At 40.6% G+C, this 26,858-nt stretch overlaps 1 protein-coding gene across 19 annotated transcripts in view; it reads right to left on the bottom strand.

The window, feature by feature from the left end:
- BNC2 (basonuclin zinc finger protein 2) overlaps positions 1–26,858 on the bottom strand; it is a 425,725-nt gene that overhangs the window by 8,323 nt on the left and 390,544 nt on the right. For 15 of the 19 annotated variants that reach the window (XM_079927977.1, XM_079927974.1, XM_079927978.1 and 12 more), the window contains one exon: positions 13,872–15,841. In XM_079927977.1, coding sequence (XP_079784103.1) covers positions 13,872–15,841 — 1,970 coding nt within the window. Of the gene's footprint in view, positions 1–749; positions 2,834–12,592; positions 13,441–13,871; positions 15,842–26,858 lie in introns of those variants that run through there. The other 4 variants (XM_079927966.1, XM_079927967.1, XM_079927972.1 and 1 more) reach the window with 4 other exon arrangements.

The raw sequence follows: 26,858 nt of genomic DNA, 5'->3' as shown, positions 1-26,858 counted from the left end.
GAGAGAGAGAAAACAAATTCACATTCTAGACATCTGGTTTAAAAAAAAAACTTAAACAATAACATAGGGATTTAAAATGTTCTGATCATAAAATCATTTTCTGTCATAAGCGATCATCTCAGGCTGTCTCGATGATTTTTCAGATCAGCCGCATCATCCAAAAAGTCATACATCAAATTAAGATAAACCAAATTCACAGCATCAGCATCGTCCGTAAATGAGTTCTGCACAGATGCATGCAGTGTGCGGATATGTGAATGATGAACAGAAGTGGTCCCCACGGTCCCTGCTCTGACACAGTCGCTCCCCGTCTCCTTGGTGTCAGATGGCAGATGACTCCAAGTGCGGGGTTGCTAAGCAGAGTGTAGGAAATGCCTACTGTGAAGTCTTTCCCCTGACATGTAGGTATGACACCACCAGAGTTATTACAGGAATGTGGAAGTAGAGTGACAGTACATACTGTCAAACAATCTACTGATAAAACAATCTGCCGACCACAAGCAGCTCACGAGGTCCTACCCCTGTGTATTATTTTTAACACCCTCCCTCCCCTCCCTTTCTTAATGTCACAAGCACACATTTTGCGATGACTTTAATCTAGAACTCCGTTGCTTCTCACACATCTGCAGTTACCTAGATTCACTGCTGAGAAAACAACAGCCAGACACACAGCAGTTACATCAAGACACACTGAATAAGGAAGAATAAATTAACATCGACAAAAGGGACACACGGATCCCCCAGATGGACACATCTTTCCGAAGATGACTTGTGAAATTGCACATCTCCACTGCTATGTTACCAGGAAGAGATGTTTCTCTTCATTTCTCACTTAACAGCAATGGAAATCTGTAATCTAATTAGATGATGTACCAGCCCTCAATATCTGTCAACCGAACAATGTGCAGAAATGTGTAGACCAGCTCTGGCACTCTGTTCAACAGTGTCCCTTTTCCGCTGTCAGCAGTACTGTTGGCCTCCGCTAATATAATTACTTTGGCTGTTATTCAATTAAGTGCCATCCCTTGCTTAAGAAAAAAAGCTACTTTATCAATTGATTCAGGTGTAATGCAATAATAAAGATGAACTCATGGCAGTGCATTAGCTCTGCTGTTCATAACTTCAGTACACGGGTTCATTCGTGGTAGTCGATTTCCATTATGCAACCACAGTTCAAGAGAATTGATTATGTTCATTTCTTAATGTTTCATTTTTTGTTTGATAATCCTCCTAAATGCCATATGCAAAATACTGGGGATGGGAAGAACGTGCTGTGGAAAGCTTACTGGTCCACTCTCATGATGGTGGGTTTGTTCTAACTAACTCCAGTACTACTGGGGTGGAAAGAGGCAAAGCAAGAGAAGGAGGGAGAGGAGACAGATTCTTTAGAGAGTCCCGATCCTGTGCCTCAAGAGGTTAGGTTCAGCCTCCACAGAATGGACAAAAGGCAGCACTTGATGTTAACAGAGACCTGGACTCAAGTCAATCCAAACCCTGAACTGTCAGAGAACACTGCCCAAGGAGGAGAGACAAACACCTGGGGTTAACAGCAACTTACAAGTTTACGTGGATCAGAAAACCAAAGAGGTGAAAGGAAAGGGAAGACGGAAGAGACACAGAGAGAAGTCACGCCAACGGACTATCGGACGTACAGGGAGGAGGATCCTAAAATGGGAGGAAGACCAGAGAGTGCTGGAAACGGGAGGACCCGCAGCCGAGGAAGCAGTAGGCAGCTGTCCGTAAGGAGGAGAAGGGGGACTCCAGAAAGGAACCAATTCCGAGTTCTCCAGAGAGAGAGTTTTTCTAGAAAATAAACCTAGTGTTCTGAATATTTATCTCCAGAAAAGAGGAAAAAATAATCATGAACAAAAACCATGTTAGCACTTACTATATTTTATAAGAATGTCAACAGTACAAAAGCTGTTTCTATTTGCTTTGATTAGGTAGGTAATACCGATACTCCGGGGAGGCAGCTTCCTCTTACAGAAAAAACAAAAATGACTGGGATGAAGAGAAAAGGTGAGTTGATAAGTAGAAGGGGTAAGGATCTGATCTCACTGGGGATCTCGTCAAGAGAGTAGGCCAAGATTTAGTCCCAAGATGGTCACATTCAAGAAGAACATAAGCTATACCTGATTCAACCTCAAGTCTCTTGCAGCTCAAGTAGAATACTTTGCACTTTGGACATAATTACATTTATTTGACTTAAATCAATAATATGCAGCCTTACAGAAACTTTCCCCAGAATACATTGTGGAAGAGAAAACAATGATCCCAAGATTGGAAGCATGTAACTGAATATTTAAGAAAAGACACTGATAATACAGCAGAGAATAATTCTGACCCTATCACACCCCACCGTGGTGTAAGGTAATGATATATAATTAGGGCATGACACAGTCCTATAACCTAGGCTATGCTTGGAATCACAAATGTTTCCTCTGACCCTCTGTACTCTTCCCTACTCTTTCTGTACTGAGTTTACCAAAAAGCCTCTTGAAAACTGAGAGCACCCTCAAAAGCAAAAAAGTTATGAAGCCTATACGATATAGGGGAGGTCATAAAACCAAACTTACTCCATGAAATGCTGAGTGGAAGTACTCTAGCTGGACTAAAGTGGACTACCAGTCTTTTTCGGTTTCTTTAGTGAAAACACGTCAATTATATGTCAGTTTAAAAAAAAAGAAAAAAAAACTTTACCATGCAACCACAGAAGACACCAAATCCAACACAGTCAAGCAAATGCAAGTGCCCTTTAGAGAAAGTCAGTCCTGTCTTGAGCTTTTCTTTTCTCACGTTTCTCTTTCCAAGCTTCTTCAAGTGCCCAGTTCAACTTAATGCAATGTTTAATCATAAAAATAAAAATTAAACACATTAAATACATTGAAAAGAAAAAGCGTTTTGAGATTTTAACTTTGGTTTTGAGAGGAAGGAACTTTAAAGAAAAAGTCTCATGAGCAAATTAGAAAATCAGAATGTGGTTGTCCAAAGTGAATAGTAAATCAAGCTATAGGTTACATGAGAAACTGAATCTAACCTTAATTCTTAATCAGTTCTGAGCCATTCTAAACTTAGCGAATTGAAACAAAATACTTGATAATTACAATGCCTCAGGTGAAATGGAATTGAGGCTCCATGTTGGAGCTTTTGCCTCTCCACACACACACACACACACACACACGCGCGCACACACACACACACACACACTTCTCAAATTATATTGTCCAGAATGATCCTAGTGATGTATACACAGCAGATACCACTATATATATGGGGTGTGTGTGTATGTGTGTGTATATGGGGCAGAGAAATGTTATTTATATACAATCTGGGAAAATCTAGACGCTGGGTTTGAGTGTATTGTGGGATACTGAGTCAATATTCCTGATCAGAAATTAAATCTGCTAACCAAATCCACAGAAATGAAAAGTTAAAACCTCTGCCCCTCATTAGTTCTCTTCTTATCCGATTGCTATGACACTATCTGTTGTCCTTAATGCCTCAAAAATATTTGTATCATCATTAATTGATGTCTTACAGCCCTGTGAAGTAAACGACATTTTTGTTAGTATACGTTTTCTGTAAAACAAATAGTTGCTCTACTAGGCTAATATTTAAAGATTTTTCTCCAAAAGAGCCAAAAACCATCCCTAGCTCAGGAAATTCAATGTAAAATTCTAGTGAACAATGCTCCCAAAACCCCCAGAAGTATAGAAGTACATAATAAATGCAAGAAATAAAAGCTAAGCAAATTCTTGCAAATTAAAAGTATGAAATTCAGTCACTTCAATCCCTTTCAATATAAAACAAATCATCCATACTGGTCACGCAGACAGTTCCCTCTACATTCAAATTATTCACTTGAAGATAAGCTCCCACCAAACTCTTTAGGGGTTTAGCTAATTTACTGCACAGATACGGCACGTCTGTTGTAATAACAGGTAGGATGTATTGGGGTCGACCATTTATCAGAATTAGACTTCTTTTCTCAATTCACAGTGAATTATGCTGCCTACATGACTCCCCTCTCTCAGAGCCTGCCATCCCCTTACGGCCCCTAACGTGGCAGGCGAACAAAATTGACAGTCTCATCTTGTCAACAAGGGACGATTCTCCTGAGAAGCCATTTAACTTTGCCGAGGAAGCAATGTATTAATGTGCCTGTCCCGGGAATGTTAATCATCTTCAAGCTTCCGACCTAACTTTGACGTGAACGAAATCACCAAATTTGTTTACTAACTGAATCGTAATATGCTAATAAGAAAGCATGACATATATGCAAAAGCCAAACAGATGGTTTGTTTCCTCCACTTTGCAACTTTATAAATGTTGTAACTCTGAAGATGTTAGTGAGAATGATTGGTTTGTTGGCAGAGGTGAACGTGTCTCTCGCATACTAAATCTGGCACTACGGTTACAAAACAATTTGTCATTGCTGTGGAATGCATACAAAATGTTAATGTAGTGATGGCATTTAGGAAGGCAGATTGGTGGATGGAGAATGTCTGTGCTGGATGCTCAGGTTAAGTGCAGAATTGATATCCAGCGCTGTTCCCTAACCATTTTACTTCTGAGTTGTATCCGACACATCGAGGCTTGCGGAGGGTGCCGATTATTCGACAGATAACCTGTTGCGCTGTAATGTGAGACGCGTGTTACACTGTGAATAGGATTATGTTTTCACAGCATTTGGAAATTTTCTCAATCAGGCAGCTCTTATGGTGCTCGGTTTACTACCATTGTTGGGTAAGAAAAAGCAAGGCGGTTCACCCTGGCATCTTTTAAGCACTTCAGTAAATCTGAGCTAGAATTTTGAGATTTATATTTACCCTCGATGAACCAGCCCTCAAGCCTTCATCCCTTGTTTTATTGTCTTATACAAAGAGTTTAGAAGACCTCTTTCCAAAATAAGAATGCATTCTTCTCTAGATGCTCAAATTTCTTCTCCTATTTAAAAATAAGCTATCGTTTCTAAAGTGTACAGAGTGGAACATCAGTTTCTCTCTGAGAGCTTTTTCAAAGGAAATACTTTCTAAGACTAAATATCCAAGAAGGTTTTATAGCATTAAAACGGTTAATTTATGATCTTTTAAAAAGACAATATTTGGGATGTATGAGTTCCCCAAGGATGTATGAGTTCTGTACCCCCCAAATATGTCTTTTAAAAAGACAATATTTGGGGGGTACAGAATTTTGTAGGCAATATTATAACTTAGGTACGGCCTTATCTAGAATTGTGTTGAAAAATGAAACTACTTAAGATACATGAACAAAAAGAATGTGCAAAATCTAATTTGTCTTTGGTTAAACAACGTCAAAGCCACCAGCTGAGACAGCAAAACTTCAGTTAAGCAACCAGCAACGCACCTATGCCACTAAACATTTCAATGTTTAGCAACATTCAGATGATTTTTTTGAAATTCTTTTTTACTTTTGATTCACAACAAGCATAGCCACAGAAGCAGAATTTTGTATGATAGAGGTGCTTATTCCTCCCCAAATCATGAACCACTTTCCCCAACTTCTTAGTTCCATATATATTCATATTGAAACCACCACGAATCTTGTGGGATTTACCTGGTGTATCACCATACAGTGACATTTCTACCTGTCTGCAGAAGAGAAATGAGAGAGCAAAGTGAGCTGAAGGAACACCTGCATTCATCTTGCTGCCCAAGGATCACTTTGGAGCAAGAAACATTAGCGGCTATTCCAGCCTGACACTTCTATCTCATTTGAAACATCTCCTCGTTCCTGAACAACAAAGAAAATTTCAGTAGAGTACTCTTACTGGTTTAACAACAGGGAGCTCCTGGGATCGTCAAAGTGCTAAGCCTTTTCCAAGGAGAGAAGAAATCAGCAGCTCAAATATAATTAACCTTCCATTCTCAATGCAAACTGCCACGCACAGGAGCTCTGCAGTCTATTAGCGAAGTTATAATGGCCAACAGGCAGAAGCAAAATTGGTCAAAAAGTTGGCTGCTGCTGTCATATTTTTGGAATTATGATTAATGGCCCTAATAATGTGGATGATTACTGATATGTGTATCTCCAGCAGTTTATCATATTGCTCTGGCTGCCTACGTCCACAATAAGCAGGATGCTATCACTTACCTCTTTATTGAAGGCAATCCTTCTCTTGAAGGAGCGTATTCTAATTGCTTCGTAATGTTTTATGTCTTACACATTTTGCAGCTCTGGACCTTGCCAACTGTTTCGTGTCTACCATTGATTAATTACTGAATGTTTAATCAAAATTTAGAACCTAATGTAGTCATTTATGAGCACACTGCAGTGCCAAAGTAGTTAGGCTCTGCTCCCAAGTTTGGAGAGTGCTGAGTTCAAAATCAAATCCCAGCCATGCATGAGAATCCAAGAATTTCACCTTGGGTGCTCTGAGGTTGCCAATTCCATCTCTGCTGATGAATGGAAGGTAATCTAACTACAGGGTAAACAGCATCTTTACCTACCCTCTCCCCACTGGATTCCCCTTTCCTCTTTCTCCCGATTCCCTCATCCACAGAGCACCACTGACTGCTTGCTTCTGAGAGCAAGAAGGTTCTCGTGAATACCCGTCACAAGAACATAGCTTTGAAGTGGTTAAACAAGTGAAAAATAATTTGCTGGGACAAATACGTAAGTTTTTTTTTTTTTTAATGTGGATTTTTTATGGTACTGTCATACAGCCATTCACCGTTGAAGTTAAGTGTTTTTTTAATACCATTACTGAACTGCTGAAATGGATGCTAATATAGCTTGGAGTGCTAATGTCAAGTCCTGGTAATAAAAAAGACAGACTGCTGAATGAAATAATTTCAAGTAAAAAATAGAACAAAAGTGCTCTCTCTCTTGCTCTCCACTTTTATTGAATTGGGACTGACTGAGCCAATTGCTTTAGAAGTCTGTAAAACACAATTACTAGTGAGTGGACTGACCCCCCAGTGCCCCCTCAGTGACACAGCAGACTAAAAAGGCTGCAGAGTGAGAGCGGCTCCCCTCAGCTGGCCGTCAGACCCAAGAGGCTTGCTTTTGAAGGTCTGTTGTTCTCATTGCCCAAATCTGTCTCCTTTGACTGAAAAAAATCTTGCTCCCCATCCATGTGCTGAAGTAACTTCATATATCACTTTCTAAGATGAACATGTCTATTCTGGCAATTAAGGATGATCTGTCTTTTGATATTCTTATTTATGTGGGTGTTTACGTATCAACACACATATACATTATGTGGATGCCTTTAGATGAGAATGTTAGCATCATTTTCGAATAGCTAGTGATAATTCAGATTGACATATGCAATAGCAAAATTGAGGCGCCACTTACGTACGTTCGGGTAGAAGCACTTGGCTCTTTTCTCCTGAGGTGAAGTCAAAATAATTAGAGCGAGCAAGAAAAAGCATTAAACTAGAAGTAGGTAACATTCTTCCCCCTAGTTAGTAAAAGAAGTCATAAACTCCATCAAGTACTAGAGTTAAGATCACTAACACTTCAGGCATAACAGCTTTTTACCAGGAATTTACAGCTCCTGTTTTAATTCAAGCAGCTAGCATTGGGACATAACATCTAGGTATTTTTTAAGTGTACTTTTATGTTAAATAACTGAAGAAAAATTGTCCTTTCCTGAAAAGCATTCTTTTCTCCTCCTCCTCAGCTTGCTTCTCTCTCACACGTGCACGCACACACACATCTTGGCACTGAAGAATTAAAAGTTAATAAATCCCTTTTTTATGACATTGTAATTTTTTGGCAAGTGTAAACTTTTATATTCTGCCACATTCATTTATTTGAAGCTTGTGGGAGTCTTACGGCAAAAACATTCAATTATTTCTGAGAAGGCTTTTTTAAAAAAGAAATGCCTCCTAGCCCAACCTTCACTATGAAGTTTCAACAGAGAAAGAAAAGTCTGTGTTCTTCTTAGCACAAGAACAACAACAACAAAAATGATCATTTACAGCAAGAGAGAGCTGGCAGAAGCCTCTCACCTTAAGAGAGAGCCCATCTTCCCAGGACTGATACAAGCAAATACTAATATATGTGTGAAGTCTTATAACCTGCTTCCAGGTGAGAAATGGCCTGTGTTTTTTAAAAAGAAAAGACTATCTAGAAAAACAAATATTTCAAATGAATAATGATGAGAAAGAATCACACCGAGAGAAAGTCTATCAGAGGATCGGGTAGACGGTGGTGGACCCAAGGGAGACGGAAATCAGGAAGATGACCCTTTCAAAGTGGTGCTATCATGAAAATTACCACCTGTGCATTCGGTATGTGCATTCTGCTCTAGATGCTATTTTTGCCTGAATTTTCGAGTTTGCACTGGCGAGAGCAGTAGCTTGTTCCCTTTGAGGGAAGATAAGGATAAAGGGTATTATAGAAGCATTATGTTTGTGCAGAGGCAGTTACGTAGCCACGAGAGATTGAATGTTACTCCCATCAATAGAAATTTGTAAAAATTTCTTTGTATCATGGAGAGAAAGTCCTTTGCCTGCCATTATGCTTTGTTGTCTATTTTGTAGGCAGTTTGGTGGAAGTGACTGGTGTAGTTCTTGGACTGGAGGAGTGAAAGGTCAGCAGAGGCTTAAATGAGCTTGTCTTACATCCAGCTGGGCCAGCAGGAGGTCATTAGGAAGATCCGAGGCTCACTGTAGGCTTGACAGAGTCTCTCCCCATGATACAAGGAGACTGTTTTGCTCATTGCTCTTCTCCCAGGATATAAAAAGAAGCCCAGAGACAGGAATGACACCGAAGTTTATCTTACTACCAAAGTTTCAGTTGAGGAGGGCACAACTAGCAATTATTCAGAAGGGGGATTTATTTTGTTTGTTTGCCTTTGATGGAAAGTAATGGAGAGAAGTACAAAAGACCTACTGATCTCCTGGCTGTATTGTGGAACCAAACAGAGTAACAGGGAAGAAGGAAAAAAAAAAAAAAAACCTCTTCCTTTAAAAGTCAGAGGACCGGCACAACTTCACCTTTTAAAAGAATTCTGGAGAGCTGCAGTTTGAATGGCAAAAATATAGGAAACGAGAAGGCTGATGCCTTAACATGTTCTCTTCTTGTACTTGGAGAGGATTAACACGCTTTATTTGACAGCTAATTATATTAGGGCAAATATACTAATAGTTATCTTCAGTTGGTGCTAAGTGGCTCATCTCTTGGAGGTATTGCCTGGTAAAATCATGTGTATTTACTGAGAATCTCTCTTTAGAAAGTTCTCTACGTTTCCAAACACAGAGAATGATGGAAAAAATGGATGTCGCTGCTGAGAAGGTGCTAACAGGAGGCGGGCAGCATGTTTTCGCATCTTCACCTCTGCTGTTAATGTATGCAGTGGCTCATCAGAGGTAGCTCATGTTAATTTATTCCTGCACACCTGTACAGGGCTGGAAGTCAGGTAATCAGACAAGCAAAAACTATACATCTCTGCTCTTTAGGTACAGCTACCCAGAGGCCTATAGAGGAACAAATTTAGTTCTGGAGACATCAGCAGGTTTTAATAAACCAAATACAGATATCTTATTCCATACAAATCAAGAAGTTTACAGGTTTAAATCTGGACAGATTTAACTAGCCATCAAAGAGAAGGTTCACCCTTGGCACCAATAGTTGCCTCATATTTATTTATAAATCACCCTGACCAAATATTATTTTGTTTTTAAATCTATTCATGGGGCTGAATCGCCTTTCCTACACCTTGAAGATCAACCATATGTGCTGACCCTTCTGATAAAATTCAAGATAAACTGTGGCAATTAGTGGCCACTATTCTCAGAGGAAGAGAGGAACAAAGATGCAGACCATCTAGTTTCTGTGGACGACGTCTTCGTTATAGCTGCCAATGTAAAATCTATTTACGTCTGTTTTAGTGATCGGCATTAAATCGATTTTTATATTAGCAAATGATAAGGAATTTGGGGGAAGAGGACAGAAGGGTTTCTATTTTTCTGAATAAAAACCAAATGTAATTTATAAATGGGGTTGATCCATGGCCAGTCGGCCCTCCTGGGGATCAAAAAACATGACAGAGGATGAGAAATGACCAAAGGAAGCCAGGCCCAGCCAATTCTATGACACTATCTTCAAGAAAATGTCCTGTATGAAGACTGTAGGTTCTAGGCCAGTTGGAATGTCTTCTTCCCAGGGAGTATTTTCATATGTTTACTTCAAAACCCAGGTCAGCTTTCCTGTTCCCTGAGAGAACAGCACCTTGGCAGAAAAATCAAGGGACGAACAAGAAAGAAGTAAGGGTGTTTAGAGACTGTCAGGTGTAACACTACACACTGTTATCAGTATGCACGTAAATACTTCAGCCATTGCCTTATAGTTCTATAGTTCTTTACAGGGAAAATAATTTACATTTTACTTCTAGAACCTGGAGTAAAAATTACCCTAACAACCACCTAGCGACCAGATGAACTGGAGTCTGGGTATATTAGCTTGCTCTTTGTCATTAGCGTGGAATGGTCCTCTTTGCTTTCTGATTTATTAAACTCACACTCATTCACAGCTGTATAGAAAAGGACACCTCTGACACTGCGCTTGGACTCCTCAGCCCTCACAAGCCTTGCTTGTGCCTCTCTCTCTCTCTCTCTCTCTCTCTCTTCTCCCTTTTTGTGACTTTACACAAAGAATATTCTTGCTTTTCAAAAAGCCTTCAATGGGATCTTATAAAAACCTAGAAAGACCATAAGCGAAGACTTGGAAATCTCTGCTACCTAGCCGTCAAATCTAAAACACAGCGTTTAACATCTTTCTACCTCCATCCTACTAACAGCCTATCTATCTGAGACCAAACACGCAACTCCCTCGTGTATAACCATCTTGGAAGAAGCACAAGAAGACCTGTTTCTCTCTCCTGTAAGGTGTTCTAAGCCCAAAGACAAGAAGGCTGCTTTCGCAGACAGTAGGAAGAGGGTCATTCTGTTAATTTTATCCCAGGCATCCCGGAAACCCGGTAGCCTTGCACACTTCAGCCCCCACTCGGAATGCCTTCTAATGCTTTATTTGCACAAGGAAGATGTTGTGGAGTGCAGGATGGATGAGTCGAGACTCTGGGAAGAGGAGAGAAATGGGCGAGGACACGGCAGGATTAAAGGCAAAGGGGGATTTCTGTTTGGGAAGGTATGTTGGCTCAGAGAAAGGTAAGAAAACTTATCCTAGCTTCATAGTGAATTGAAGAGGACAAAATCAGGGACACGAAATTCCTGGGGTTCTTGTGACTGACACAGTACAAGTGAAGAGAAAGAGGAAGATCATATGTCTGAGGGGTAGATTCAAGATGTGAGGCAAGAGGCTTTGTGAATAAGGAGATTAAATTACAGGTCGTTATTAGTTGATGAAATGACAATAAAGGGCTGAAACAGGAGTACAATTATAGTGCAACTGTGTTTCCTGAGATGCACGAGGAGGGTGGTACCCCAGTGGCATCACTGTTTTTGCTTATTCGGTGGTAGTTACAGTCACATCATATATTAACTCAAGTAATAGACTCAACAAGGATGAACACTCTTCTTAAAAAAAAAGTCAAAGTATCAAGAGTTTTTGCTATGTTTTTACCCTGAGGGCAAAAGATTTGCGGATTCTTGAAAAGCAAAATTTCACGTGAGAATCAAGACTTTCTTGTACAGTATTTTTTTTTCAATTTGCTTTTTATCATGTGTGACAAAACTCCAGAATTAAAAAGATTAGGCATGACGTGCTATTTTACCCATATGAAATGTAATCACCTGTCTTCTGAGGTTTGCAATCTCTTCTGTGACTGAACATACATGGGAGAATATCTGTATTATGCTTCTCACCTAGAATATCCTATATCCTAGTTATCCTAGGCACTGGTCTAAACTTCTGTATGGCTGGTCACTCATGAAACTCTCAATCCTTAAAATAAAATTAGAGATTGAAATATTCTTCTGCTATCATCACTCAATCACTAAATGTTTTTCCTCAGACAAACCACCCTCCCCACAGTACCTCCTTATACATTAGGACATAAAAACACAAGCGCTTGCGTTTTCTAGTGGCTTGACATAAATGAGAGCACCAAGCTTCGGGTGTTGTAGCCTTTGGTCCCAGAGCCATTTATTCCAGTGTCATGACTTGCAGTATTTTCAGCAAAACCAACTAAAACTGTGATAGGAATTCATGCAAATAAGCTTAAATTTTGGCTTGTCTTCAAACACTCCATTTCCATAAATATTTTATGCAGGTTTTCATGAGTCTTTTATTTTTGTTAAAAAAAAAAATCCAATGCATTAACCTCATTATCGCCAGTGCACTATTTCAAACATAAAAGAATGAATATTGCTCACAAACTTGGGGGGTGGGGTGGGTACAGTATTATATTTTATTATTCAAAGTCTAGCTATCTATCTTATCTGCCGTATTCTGGGGCTGTCGATGATAACCTGGAACTGAAAAGAACTTTGTGACCATAAAACGTTTTTACAGCACAAGGTAAATGGGGGAGGGGGGATTTTTAAGAAGAGATTTCTCTTCAAAGTATGTTTTGAGTTGTACAAAGAAAGCCACTTAGTTTTTTCTCAGAGATTTTGCTTTTCATACATTGGGCCGCTTATATTTGAGTACAAAGGAAAATATATTTTAACGTTCATTTTTAAAAAGATTGAACTTTTAAAAAAAGCTGAGCATTCTAGTGACAGATCACTACTTTTCAGTGTACTTCTATTATATGTGACTTTGTCAGAGACCTCTGCCCAACCGATAAACACTAGAATTTGGGTGCTGGCTCTTTGGAAACTTCCTAATTCATTTTGTTTCTTCTAGATATATTGATTTTTACCATGTAAAAAAATTTTCTCCAAAAATATTTTTAAAAGGCACTGGAAAACCAAAAACCACATCCAACATGATGGGATGAACTAACTGCGTGACTCTCGTTGAGCTAGTGTATCATGTAAATGATCTGTTCATAAGCTTATCTCCGCAAGGGTAGGACAACTGTGTTACCCCACCACTGACCACCTTGACACATTCCATTTCTATCACATTTTCTTTAAGATGATTGAAAAAGACCACTGTAAGTTTAGGACCAGCTGCTTCTGTTTAAGCCCAACTGTTTCAGAGCTGCAGCTACATAGCTAAGGTGTGATGTCATCTGAAGGCTGGACATAATATATTCTAACTGATCCTCAAAGTATATGCATGCCTCCCCTTCTGTGCATAATTCCCACGACAGATTATATTTTAGAGATGTGCTCCAAGACATTGTTAAAAAGTTAAAGTAACCCCCATCACCATACCACTTCCCCGTATCAACAATTACTTTGGTCCCGTTTTCTTCTGATATTTGTATGACTCTTAAAGAATTCAAGGACATACTAAATACTCATGTAAGAACGATAACATTTCTGGTTATACCTACGGAGATGCAGGCTGTCTCGATGTCCTGGACCTATGGTTCTTTCCATCCGTAAATTTCTGTTTCTATATTGGATAAATATGTGTGTATGAAGATAATATATTGATTTAATTAAAAAGCCACATGGCAAAGCAGAAATATATATAACAGAAGCTGCGGCTTCTAAGTGAAGGTTCACGGGGAAGCAGGGAACTGTGTACATAGTTAACTTATTCACACCTAGATGCATGGAAACATACACACATACACAGAGCACAGAGAAAAATGGCGTGCATTACTGGGTAAGATGGCACATGACTCTGCATGCGTAATCACAACAAGCACCAACTGCAACAATCCTTCACGAGCACGGCAGCTTGGGGGGGTCACGTGATCACTGTGGACAATCTTTACAGTGCATCAGAAAACATCTAAGCTGGATTTTTTTAATGTTTCAAGTCCACCATGACCGGCACCCTCCACCCCCAGCAGGAGCAGCCAATGGAGATTTACTGACCTGTCTCTGCTTCGGCGAGAGGGGAAGGCGGCATTGCAGCCAGCCACCGTGCAGACGTGCATCTCTTTCAAGTGAACGTTCCTGTAGTGGAGCTTCACGCTGTAGGAGCTCTTGAAACTCTTCTTGCACACATAACAGATTTTGGGGTCTGGGCTAGAACACAGATCACCTTCCGGGGAGAACTTTTGAGGGCTGCCGTAATTCAGAGATGATGCAAAACTCTCGTGCAGGGCTGCCATGCTGGCACCCCCGCCGTTGTACAGTCCGTACTGGCTCATGTAAAACATGTCGTAAGTGGGATCTGTAAACTCTTCCTTCACCTTGATGACGTCCTGGTGAGAGGGCTCACTGTGGTTCTCGTCCGGCCTCTCACTGTTCACCAGGACTTTCTCGCTCACCTCGCCGTGCATGTGCTCATCCCCTTCCATGGATTCCTCACCCAGTTTGGGCTCCGAAGACTCAGACTCGTTCTCGTAGTCCCGCTCAGGTTCTTGGTCCTCGGAAGTCATGCTGTCGGCCCTTCGTATTTCAGTCCTTGAAATGCACCGGGTCCTGCTATGCTTAGAAAAGTCCTTCACAGACATGCCTGGACTCATTTCCTCCTGCGAGTGGCAGTGATTGTCGTGGCTCCCGTCGTTGACCACAGCTCCGCCATCATTGGGGTCGTCGTCTTCATCGTCAAACTCATCGGCAGTATCAATAATTTCCTTCTCGATCTTCACAGGCATGCTGGACTTCCTGGGCTTCTTCTTGGGCGCCAGGTCGGCACTGGGCTCATGAGTGGCCATCATCACTACTGGCGCTGCTGGCTCAGAGGGTAATGGGGGGAGCTGCTCTACGGTACCACTGGTTGGAATGATGGGACTGGTCGGGAGGGAGGTTGGAGGACTCACCATTTCCCCCGGAGTGAGTAAACTTCTATAAAACGGAGGAACTGGTTGGACAGTCTTTAGCCCAGAAAACACCAGCTGGCTAGGGAGAGGATTCTGTAAGACGGGGTCTAGTGGGGGAGTGGTAAAACCCATTGGGGGCCGGCCAGGGCTTGTGAGTGTGAGATTTGATTTTGTACTTGCTATGACGGGGGTGGCAGCCCCTGATGTGGCCCGAATTAAATCTTTGTCTCGGTTATTCCTTAGCATAGGCATGTGAAGGCGAGGGTTAGGGTTCGCACTATGACGGTTACGGCTTCGGAGGGAGCTAAAGACCATGTTGCAACCTTCGATGGTGCACCGATGTTTGATCTTCAGGTGAACAGCGTTATAATGGATTTTGAGAGTACCTTTGTCATAGAACGTCTTCCCACACGCGTTACAGAACACTCTTCCTTTCCTAGACGCTGACCCCATCCTTCTCATCCGGTGGATCCGGAATGAGCTTTTTGGGTGTTCGGTTTTGGACAGATCACTGACCGGGGCGGAATTCTGAATGGGGGACACGCAGGCTGGCTCAGTTTTGGGCTCCACATTAGTAATGCTGGTCAGGGCGTTTCTGTTGGGCGTCTGGTCGTTCTTGTAGGGTGTGGGAGACACTTCAGATTCACTGCTCTCGTTATATTCATTCTGGGTCGAAAGGCTGGGTTCCCGCAGCCTCAGTCCTGGTTGCTCTAACAGCAACCCATTCGGAGGCAATCCTAGCAGCGGGGCTGAGACCGGGTTTATGTACTGGAATGGCAGCAGGAAGGCGAGGCTGTTGGGGATGTTTTCAAAGTGATGAATGCTGGAAGGGTTGCTGTTCTCTAGATGGGCAAGGAGGCTGGGACTCCTGGTGCGATTATTACTCTCAATGAAAGTTCTGATGTCTGAGTCTGTCTTTGAAGACGGTACAGCTACGGCCTGCCCCTCTTTCTCCTGAATGGCCATCAGCTCCACAATGGATTTGGTTTCTCCGAACCGCAGAAACTGCTGAAGGGTGATGATTTCCTCTTCTCGAGACATGATGGCCCAGCGGTCCAGCACCTTGCCGGCAGCATCCTGGAGGCCACATCAAAGAAATGACAAAGACAAACACAAAAACTTATTGACTGTGCATGACTATTCAGTGCAACCGAAGGTGCTCTGTCTGCTCATGGAACACCGAGAGCAGAAAACAACATGCAAGCACGGTTAATACAAGTCGATCCACAAAGCATACTTTTCTGCCATGCCAACGTAGTCATTAGAGTCACAGTTAGAGAAACAGATTGAGTTGAATAATGTCAAAGCAAACAAAACGTAGACCACTGGGGCTCTGTGATCTAAAATGCCTACACTACTGCTACTTTAACAACAATGGCCTATAGACTATGCAAGTATCTAGCATATATTAGTACGAGATGTGAACTCTTGCTGTGCAACCCAGTGTATGCCCCCCCCAAAAAAAGGTACCTTAATCCTTATCAAACAGTGACACCATAGGAAGGAATTTAGTACATTTTTCACATTTTATTTCTCGAGCACAGCACTGGATTCAATGATGTAAATTCCTTTAAATAGGAGCTATTATGTGAATTTCTGAATCAAAAGGATGAACAAAGTAGCATTACCCCCATACCCCCATTGCTATGCTGTATTTCCCCCCCCTTTTTAATGGCTATATTTTCGTGTCATTTACCAGTAGCCTATTTCATAAGGTAGAGTAAGGAAAAACAGTAATTGCACTTTTCTGAAAATTGACTGTAATCCTATGACTCGAAGTTTGAGTTAGACTTAGCGTATTTGACTTTTTATGATCTTGTTATAAATGACAGCTATACATATCTAGAAAGTAAACATGTGATGGATTTAGATCGAATAAATGTGTAAAAATGTTGTCTCTCAACATTCTCCTCTGATAGCAGAGGGGAGTCCACAGAGAATACACATCAGTAATCACCAGACTATGTGTTGTTAAATATACATTAAAAAGCATTTCACACTTTCATTTTTGCTAGTAACTATGAGATACGCCTGGAGGTCGGGCTTAAAAATCCTGCAGTATAATGTCAGGCAATCCATTTCAGTATGGATTGAGAAAAATCTATTCAAACACTTAAATAATGACTCCGTCATCTTCTAGGGCACAGCTTCTTCCCACCAGTACACGATACTCGGCAACCCTCTGTGAACAGCACTTGCTCCAACCCTTGACTGTCACTTTACAGAAGCATAAAATCATCTTAAACAACAAGACAAGAGCCTTATTAATTACAAAGAGGAAAATCATAACATTATAATGGAGAAACCTAGCAGACGTCACCCTAACCAAGTTGGCCAAGAAACATTACCCGGTGATAAGGAACATCACGGACCTTGCGTGAGATAGATACACATGTGTATATATTTATACTGAGAAGGGCACACTGCTGCTTCCGTGGCATGCTTGCCCCAAAATTTATACCTCAATCTAATTATGAGACAACATCAGATAAACCCAAACTAAAAGGCATCCTGCAAAACCGTCGCAAGTATTCGTCAACGTGTAAATGTCGGGAAAGATTTTTAAAAACTCAAAGACCTAAGATTGGTTACGGATTGGAGGAGACTAAGAAGACAGGACAAATAAATGAGAGATTCTAGGGATCCTAGACCAGAAAAAGAACACTAGTGGGAAAACTGGTAAATCTGCAATAAAGTCTCTATTAGTTAACAGCATGGTATCAATCCTAATTTCTTGGTTTCAACAACCGTACTATGCTCACGTAAGATGTCAGGGGAAACAGGATAAAGGGAACTGTACTATTTTTGCAATGGAGAATTCCCTCTTGTAGACCGTTCTACTCAGCCTTGCAACATGAAATTCTCTCTGGACCACAATCGTATGGTCTGAATCATGACACCTAAAATTTGATAAAAAGGCAATACTTGTCAATTATTTAAATTACTAAAAAAAGAAGCTCTAATAGTTACATGGTATCCCTTATAAGGCTCATTGCTAGCATTCTATCATTTTATATGTGTGTGGGTGTCCAGTCCTACATAAAGTCAAATACAGATGTCCCTCCCTCATCTTGCAGGAGAAATTAGCCTTCAGATCAAACACTCTCAGACAGCTGTCTGTTCACATTAGTCGTACAAATGATGTGTATACACGGTGACCCTGGATGATCCTGGAGTCGGGCAGTAGCCATTTTTTAAAAAGTTATCGCTCACAGCAACGGGTCTCCCTTCTATTCTTTTTTTGGGGCAGGGAAGTAAAGGAGAGTGTTGATGTTGTAAATAAGCAGACAAATACATTGTGATTTTGCAGAGATTATCTCATTTGAGCGTTGTAATAGCTTCCAGAGCTCAGCATATGTGTAACAGATGAGACACCGGAGGTGAGATGGCTTAAGGTTGCGAAGATGCTAACTGGGGCCCAGGACTTGAACCCAGAAATTCTGACTCCAAGTTTGCTGAGGTAAGTGACTGTCATCCATGAGGCCATTTTGCAGGTGGGCACACTGAGTCTGTGATGACAAGGAGCAGGGCCTCTCCTGAACAAGGCTGGTCTCCAGAGCGCTGTAATGTCCTCTTCTACACTATTTTTCTTTTACCGTCAAATCCATTTTCTTGATTGTCCTTTTATGGAGGCTTCCACTATGGAAACCCAGTCTGAGCAAGGTACAGCCATTTCTTCCTCAGGTTCTTCCCAGGTAGCCTGCATCTAAATCTGCATATCGATAATGTACTTACAGAGCTGGCAGCCTCCGGTATTAAAACAGGCCTTAGAAACCATAGCAACTGATTAAACCCACCTGAGGCATCTCCTGTCAATCACCCTCCTGTCTTCCCTCCCCTAACGGTACACAGCAGTCCCACATGGTTTCTCTTTTCTCCTGGCCTGCCACAAGGCCTGCTATTTCTAAATCTACTGCCTTTCAGACTCTTTTTTAGGCCTGAGTGGCTGTCTCCACTAAAAAGGAGACTGTTATGTTAAAGCACTTACTTCTGGTGGAAGAGGTCCAGGCTACTTCGCTGGTAGCCTGAATGATAAAAGAGAAGCTTCATTTATCGTGGTAACAGAAGCATCCATTTATATTTACACAGAAGGACAACACAGTCTCTTTGTAAACAAATGTGCTTGGGGACGGGACAAATATCTCCACTGCATACTCCCAACTGGAGTCCTCCTGACAGGGTAACCTCTGGATCCAGGCAATGTGAGATGCCACCAAAGTTCTTTCCAAAGAAGCCATCATTCACCAAGATGCTCTAAGACCATCACGTTCACAAATAGAGAAACTGCAGCAAGAAACAAAGTTGACTTTCTCATGCAACAGAATGGGTCTAAAAGCTCAACGCTAGAAATGAACATCACTTTTAGCATATCCTCGGATTAAACTGGTTGAAGGGAGTTAGAAATCATCAAAGGGAAAAAAGAGAGGCCAAGGTTCTTTTTTTCCTGAAGATCTTTGTGACAGAAATAAGCACGATGTGGTGCAGTGATTCTCAAACAGTGGCTTAAGACTCCTCTGTTAAGACAAGACTTTCCATGAGTGGTCCACATGCTATTCAAAAAGGGCTAGTCTGAGGGCTAGTATTTTCCTAAAACCAGTCTGCAGGTAATTGAGAGCAACCATTTGGAAACCTTCGGGACAATGGGACACTGCTGTAACAACTGAAGGCATGATCACTTCTTTTCAAAGTAATTTTATTTTATTTTATTGAACTTAAGTGTTGGCTTAAGAGTGATTGGGGGGGAAACTGGTCCTTCCTCACAGATAGCTTGAGAAGTAGAGATCTATAACCTAGGCCCCCTTATCATGTCAAATACACTTTACCAGAGTAATTAAGAGCCATAAAAAGAATTAGGTATTATCACAGAATAAATATTAATAAAACAGAAATTCAGCCTGTTAGGCCACTAGGAACATCCTGACTACTGACCAACTCACACTGGGATGCTGGTCTCGTGCATGAATGATAATCACATCAGAGTGCGTAACTAGATTCTTGTCCTTCCCATTCGATTCTGTAGTTGGTGAGTCAGTTACTTTAGGCTTCCCCATTTGTAACCAGCGTTCAGTGACCTTGAACCCTCTGCATTGGGGGTTATTATTTATGAAACGAGGATAATAAGATTTACCCTGTTAAGTGAAATGCAAGGTATTAGGATAAGTATTGATTTCCTATGACACTAACTGGCTATCCTATTAATTAAAAGATGAGTAACACCAAATAATCGAGACTTAGAAACCAGTTTTACCGGGTTCAGAAAAAGTATACAACACTTAAAAAATTTACATCTAAGCATTTTAAATGAAAAGACTTCCTTTTATTATTCACTGGACTGGTGCTTATATCACTCAGTAGAAATCTGGCACCCAGTTCTGCATGGCTCCAGAGTGATTTTCTAAAATCTTTCTTGCAGTAGGATCAACGATCATGGTTTCAGTGGTTTCATTTGAGCCCTTTCTTCACATCAAAGCACCTTATAGGATGCATAGTTTTAAAACCAAAGTCAAATAAGACTGTTTGGTTTTTCTTATTTGAGGGAAAGGGAGAGTAGAAAAGGAAAGATGTAAAGAGACTGAAGAGAGACCAGATAAGAGGCTTTGGGATCATTAGACTGTCAGGTGACCTCAAGCCCAGAGAATCCCCAGCCCAAGAAGGAACCCATCTGTGTTCACAGCAGGCCACTGGCATGCCAGAGCACAGAGGGAAACACTGCCTTTCTTTCCATGCATGGAAATGAGAGAGGAACACTGAACGTAGCAGAGATCTAGGGCTTCTTTGCTCTAGCAATATTCTAATTATTAAGAAATCAGCCAATAGTTTAAGTCTCAGACAGGTGCAGAATAGTTTAATTTTCTACTCTATTTAACGAACTTCTCGTCAGTCAAATTTAAGGCACAATTTAAAGAAAAAATCCAAAAACGATTTGCTAAAAACTAAAAACATTTCCCCTTTGATCTAATTTTAAAGCTTTTAATGAAATGTGGACCACCTAAAACAAAATCAGAGGTTTATGAGATGTAGTTTTTGATTTCATGTCTACATTTGCAGTGTACTATCTTAAGGAATTATTGCACCCTAACCATACTGGCAACTTATTTTCATGACCAGTTTCCCATTGGAATTTTCTATCCTTTCTCCTTCAGGATGAATTCAGATATCAAGGCAAGAGACATGTGGTTGAGTAGAAGGTAGAGAAATGACCAAATTTCAAGCCTATCCAGCTTGGCACTCGTATCAGGTAAAACTGAGCTGTAATTGCTGAGTTAAAAACTGATGAAACCATGCTATGCAAAACTTGAAACACAAATGTTGCCAGGCTTTCTAGACGTTTAAGTCTTAAGGGTCAACGAATCGTGGGAGATCTACACAAAGGAATACTAACTACTGGGCAATAACGAGGAATAAACTATTGATAGAAGCATAACCTTAAGAATGAAAGAAGTCAGACCTAAAAGGCTACAGACACTACCAAGCCAGTCAGAGGAATCATTTTGGAAAAGTAAGACTATAAGAACAGAAAGGAGATAAGTAGTTGCCAGGGGCTGAGGGTGGCAGAAAGGGATTGACTGCAGAAGAACAGAAAGGAACTTTGGGGAGTGACGGTAACGTTCTACATCATGACTGTGCTGACGCATAGATGACTGTATCGATTGTACATGTAAAATTGGTAGATTTTTTTGCATGGAAAGTATACCTCAATGAAGTTGACTGAAAACATTAAGCCATGAAAAGTGCATGAAATCTCACGACTCAACATTCACAACTTTCCCTATTTATACATGTATAGAGAGCATCTTCTTTCCTGCATTCTGCTGTGACCAGAAAAACAAAGACACATGCCTTCCCCCCATTCTCTCCTATCCGTAGGGGGTACACAACAGTCCACTAACGTGAGGAGTAAACATGAGAATTTCTATTTAGTTTTTAACCTAGAAAGACAATTTTTTGCTAATGTTACTAATTTAGAAACAGCTTTACATGTATTGGGGCGCAAGCTCAGGCATTTTTACGAAAGGGGTGCGTAGTCATAAAAATCAGAGGTTGCTTCTCTACGGAGCTAATATTGACATGTGGCAGGCACGTATCATGCACACACGTCTTGTCAAACACTTTGGAAGAAGCTGATGGAGGGCAGTCAGTCAGTTAATTCACCATAGCTCACCTTCACCTGTGCCTTTGTGCTGGCCTCTTGGTTGGGTGGATATGTGTCAAGGAAGTGACCCAGAAATTAGGAAATATAACATTTAACTGCTGGGTCACTTCAGGAGCAAGTGATGGGCTCAGACTGTTATCTCAGACGTCATGAACAGGGGCACTCCCTCAGCTTCCTATGGGGGGCTGTAAATGGAGAGCTCACGGATACCACCTGAGAGTTGGATAGGGTTGGCTACGATGACCGAAAGCACTACCTACAGTTTTAAAGAAAAAAGCTTATAGAGGTCATAAAACTTTCAGTCCTCGTCTCTCCCATTCCCCCACTAGTGACCTGTTTTGGAACTCACGTGGGTCCATACGTAACAAGCAGCTATTTCGATTTTAAATTGTCTTTCTAAAGTCAAGTTACTTTTAAACCTCTTCTCTTCAGCCAAACAGTTTAACTGGTCTGGGCGCTCTCCACTCACATCAGAGCTATTTTTTCCCATTTTTTGTTAGATCATATTTCTCTCTCTAATTTATATGACTTGGCAATCTGAAGTGTGTATGGGTCAAAGTTTGTGTGCCTGTGTGTACGTGTGTGTGTAAGCAGGCGAGAAGGGGAGATGAATAAAAATGGTGAAACAAAAAAATTCTTATTGAAGATAATAGATTCTGGGAAGCACTTAGGGAAATTTTTAAAGCAATATTGTGATAATTTCTGAGAAACACTTGAAATTATGTGGGAAAACAACTTGGCATGCTTATTGTTTTAGCAAATTTACATTTAAACACATATTTCTGGGAGGGCACTGACTGAGAAAGATGCACCACTAGCATATACAATATACACTGGAGCAGTTTGCTTGTGTAAGTAAACAAAACTACACTCTTCTTTATTCACACAGTTCTTTTATGTGACGGTGCTTTCCCAGTGTTTCAGGCTAATGTTTCCAGGCCAGCTGAAACAACTGTAATATCTGTAGGCAGAGTGAAGCATACTCATTTATACCATGATTGCACCAAATGGTTCAAATTAGACTTGATAAAAAAAAAATCAACATTTGTTTTGGGTAATGAAAACCCTACTCAATTTCCATGATTTGGAAATTTGTGTTTTGCAGAATTTCTGAAGAGCATCACTTTACCTTCATAATATAATGTTGACCAGTCCATTCTGGCTTCCTCTGCCAATCCTCTTGCTTTCTCTAGGACAGAGGTGTCCCATGAGAAAGAATCAACGGAGTGTGGCACAGACAGAAAGGAAAACTTCCAAAGAAAAATCAAGACTGGACTTTGTTAACATGTATGCACATTTATCCCTTTTGGAAAACAAGTATGCTTCCCTCATGAACCCAAGCCCATCGTTGTCATGAAATGAGTGTGTGGACATCAGAGCTACGTATATATTGGCTGGCTGTGATTACAAAAGCTGGTGCTAAATTCAGTACGCCCAGATTATAAAGAACTTGCTTGAAATACCTTTCCAATTCCTCTTTTTTTTCCCCCAAGGAGAAATGAACTCTATAGGAATATCCACCACTGGTTAAAATGATAGAGCTCGCAGAAAACTTTGCATTAAAGAAGTTTCTGTCAAGATGAGAATCTTACTAGTCCTTGCTAACACTGAGGTGTCCTCTCTATAAGTACTGTTTGCACATAGGGATCAACTAAAAGTTACTTATCACGTACATGTACGTGTACACAAACATGCACCTGCACAAAAAGACGACCGTCCGGGGGTCACTGCACGAAACATTATAAATCAGTCTTATTATAAGATTAAAAATGCTCCACAGTGAAGAACACAAATTACTTGCAAAAAAAAAGTGCAAAGTTAAGGAATGCTTCTTGGATGACACTGGAAGTTTGAAGGGAATGGCCCTTGACTGCAGTTGGGAGCGGAAGGAAAAAGAAACATGGTAATTTTATGTGATTTTGAGGTATGGCTTTGATAGATTTTTCAGTATGTAAATTTCTATCATTTCTTTTTTTGATCCATATTTGAATCTATTTTTTTAGTGAAGATATATTTTAGAGGAAAAAAATTATTGATAAGTTGAACAATACAACCTCCCCAGATGATCACCTCTAACCAAGATACCATCAAAACGCCAGGGCACTAGTTTTAAATAGTTCTTGTGATTTTTAAAACATACTGTTTGACTTCTGATAAAAAATTCACTTTGTTATAGAGTGTTCTTGACTATGGACCAGACAAGAATATATATAATTAATTCAGAGAGGACTATCACTTCTCCCCTCAGTAACGGTCTGTACAGCATTTTTATTTTAAAAACTGTGATTATGATAGATCACGCCGGGGTTACAACACATTTAATCATAGAAACTCCAGCTAAGCTCTATTAAAGGCCTGTCAGGATTTCTTCTCTGTACCCAGGAATTTTAGCTTGTCTAGCTTAAAACCCGCTCTATGCATTTCCTCTATGGGTATTCGTTTGCAAATAAATAAAGCAGTTCCCTTGCTTTGCCATCTAAAAGATTTTCAGAGGAGTAAATTACTTTCTTCAATGCATTTCAACAATTGCATTTCAAAGATTCCAAGGTATTTTTCAAATGACCTAGCTCCATTGTAAATCAAACCTGAGAAACTTTTAAAGACACCATACATTTTAATATTTAATAACAGGGACTTCCCTGGTGGTGCAGTGGGTAAGACTCCGAGCTCCCAATGCAGGGGGCCGGGGTTCGATCCCTGGTCGGGGAACTAGATCTGCATGCCGCAACTAAGAGTCCACACGCTGCAACCAAAGATCCCGCGTGTCGCAACTAAGACCAGGTGCAGCCATAAATTATTTATTTAAAAAATTTGATAACACTATCTTAGGAATCATGTAAGTTTCAAAATAGAAAATCTTAGATCCAGCTGATCTTCATTCCTAGCATATCAACCTTTTAATATAAAATTACCTGTGAGCCTCTAAGCACAGGATAGCTAACCCTATCCTAATGGGCTAAAACAGAATTTGTATCTTCAAGTTCCAAATTTTGATTATGCTTAATATAACTTACTCATAGTCAACCTTAGAGGAAAATAAAGAACATAAGTGAATGACACCTGAATTCTAGTCTTCCTTTGTCAATGACCAGCTGTATGACTGTCAAATCACCAAAACCCAGTTTCGGTTTTCTCACGGTATAGATAAGAGACACTAAACTTTACTAAACTTTCTAAGCCTCCCTAAACCCAAATTCCCTTATTTGACTATTTATTCCTAGAATCTGGACATACAAGACATTTCAATTAAAATGTTTCAAACCCTAAACTAAAATGTTCCCTTTTAACCCACTTGTGTACGTACAACTTATTTTCAGAATACTTGTGTGTATGACTGAAAATACGCCCTCATCCGATTATTGGATTGTTCTATTAATACACTCTGGATGCTTCCTTTCATGCTTCTTATCGGTGATGTGATCAGAGGTACTAATTCTTCTGGATTAATGTTTACTCCTGGTCAATTTAATGATCAGTTCAAGTGAAAACTTCACTTGAAAACTAGGGAAACTGCTCAAGAAGTTCCTTCGAGGCCTTGGGAAGCGCCCCCCTCCCCCAAATCGTCCCGTCAATAGGGTTTGTGAAAAGTCTGTAAAACTTGAGGCTCCACCATTCCAAAATAAATGTTATACCTCCATAAAGCTATATAAGTAAACATCTGTAGATTTCCAGCGATCTCTGCAGTTCCAAGAAACAGCAGTATTTGTATATAAGACCCACCCCCTCAATTAAACCTTTTAAATACACACAGGTTATTTTGGAGATGATCACCATTGAGATGCTAGGGGGTAAATCATTCTATGGTTCAGGACAACAAAGGAACAGTTTGAAATCCTCACAGAAAACACTAGAAACGGGAAGAAGGAGAAGGATGGGCCCTGCAAGTGGTCTTGTTTTCTTCTCCCCTCAGACATACAGATAAAACCTGAGTCCTTGGACAGCTATAAATCTGCTTACTTTGCAATAAACAACCAGAGCTCACCAGAGCTCACCAGAGCCCTTGCTAGCATTTTTGCTTTGAGCTCTACATCTTCTAGTTTACCTTTCTTTCCACAACCAACGTTCTGCCACTGAGTTTACAGAAAGCTTCCGTCTATCTAGGCGTCTGTGCTGGGGCTTTACATATCTGAACACAAGCTGCCAGAGACCCTGGCATTTCCTGATGGGCTTTCCTATAATGTCTGATAAGCAGCAAAAACGGGTGCAATTTTTTTTTTTTTTTTTTTTCACGACGAAGGTGATTTTCAACATTAGGTAAGGGCCACAACCTTGGAATGGATTCAAGGCCACAACCTTCAGTCTCTGTCTGAAGTCTGTCTGTGCAACCGAGATCCTCAATCCTGGTACGTTATCCCAGCTTCCAAAGCTTGAACGGCCGATTCTGGCTCACGTATTATACTTTGAATCACCCCACAACTGAAACTGACTGAACCGCCCTGAGGAACTTTCACGTATTCATTAGGATGTGAGGGAGCAGGGGTAGAAAGGAACTGAACACTCACTGAGCAGCATCCGATAAAACACACACAGGACGGAGTGTGCGACTGAACAGAGAGAGAGACTGAGATTTAACTTTGCTCTTCTCTGGGTATAAGAATGGCAGTAGAACACAAAGATTAATTTCGTGCTTTAGCATTCATCAGGGAACAACACATTATTACTTGTAACACATACACAAGGCTGTTGATGGATATCCTTTCCTTTGATGGCTCCGATTAAATGTGTTCCTATAAGAGGCACCCTCACACGTGTGTGTGTAATTATAAATCTACGTACGCGTCATCAGTTTGAGTTTCTATGTACGTCTAAGCAGCTATCGGTGTAGCTATTATACGTTTTATTTGGTCGCGAAATAGAGGTGATTTGGGGGTTGGTGGCTGACTGAAGAAACAGAGATAAAAAACGGAAAAAGCAGAGTAAATAATCAACATACGTTACTAT

The sequence above is a fragment of the Stenella coeruleoalba genome (assembly GCF_951394435.1).
Source record: "Stenella coeruleoalba genome assembly, chromosome: 7".
In the NCBI taxonomy this organism is placed as follows: Eukaryota; Metazoa; Chordata; class Mammalia; order Artiodactyla; family Delphinidae; genus Stenella; species Stenella coeruleoalba.
The sequence above is the reverse complement of the archived record's forward strand: the minus strand, read 5'-3'. Positions and strand labels throughout refer to the sequence as shown.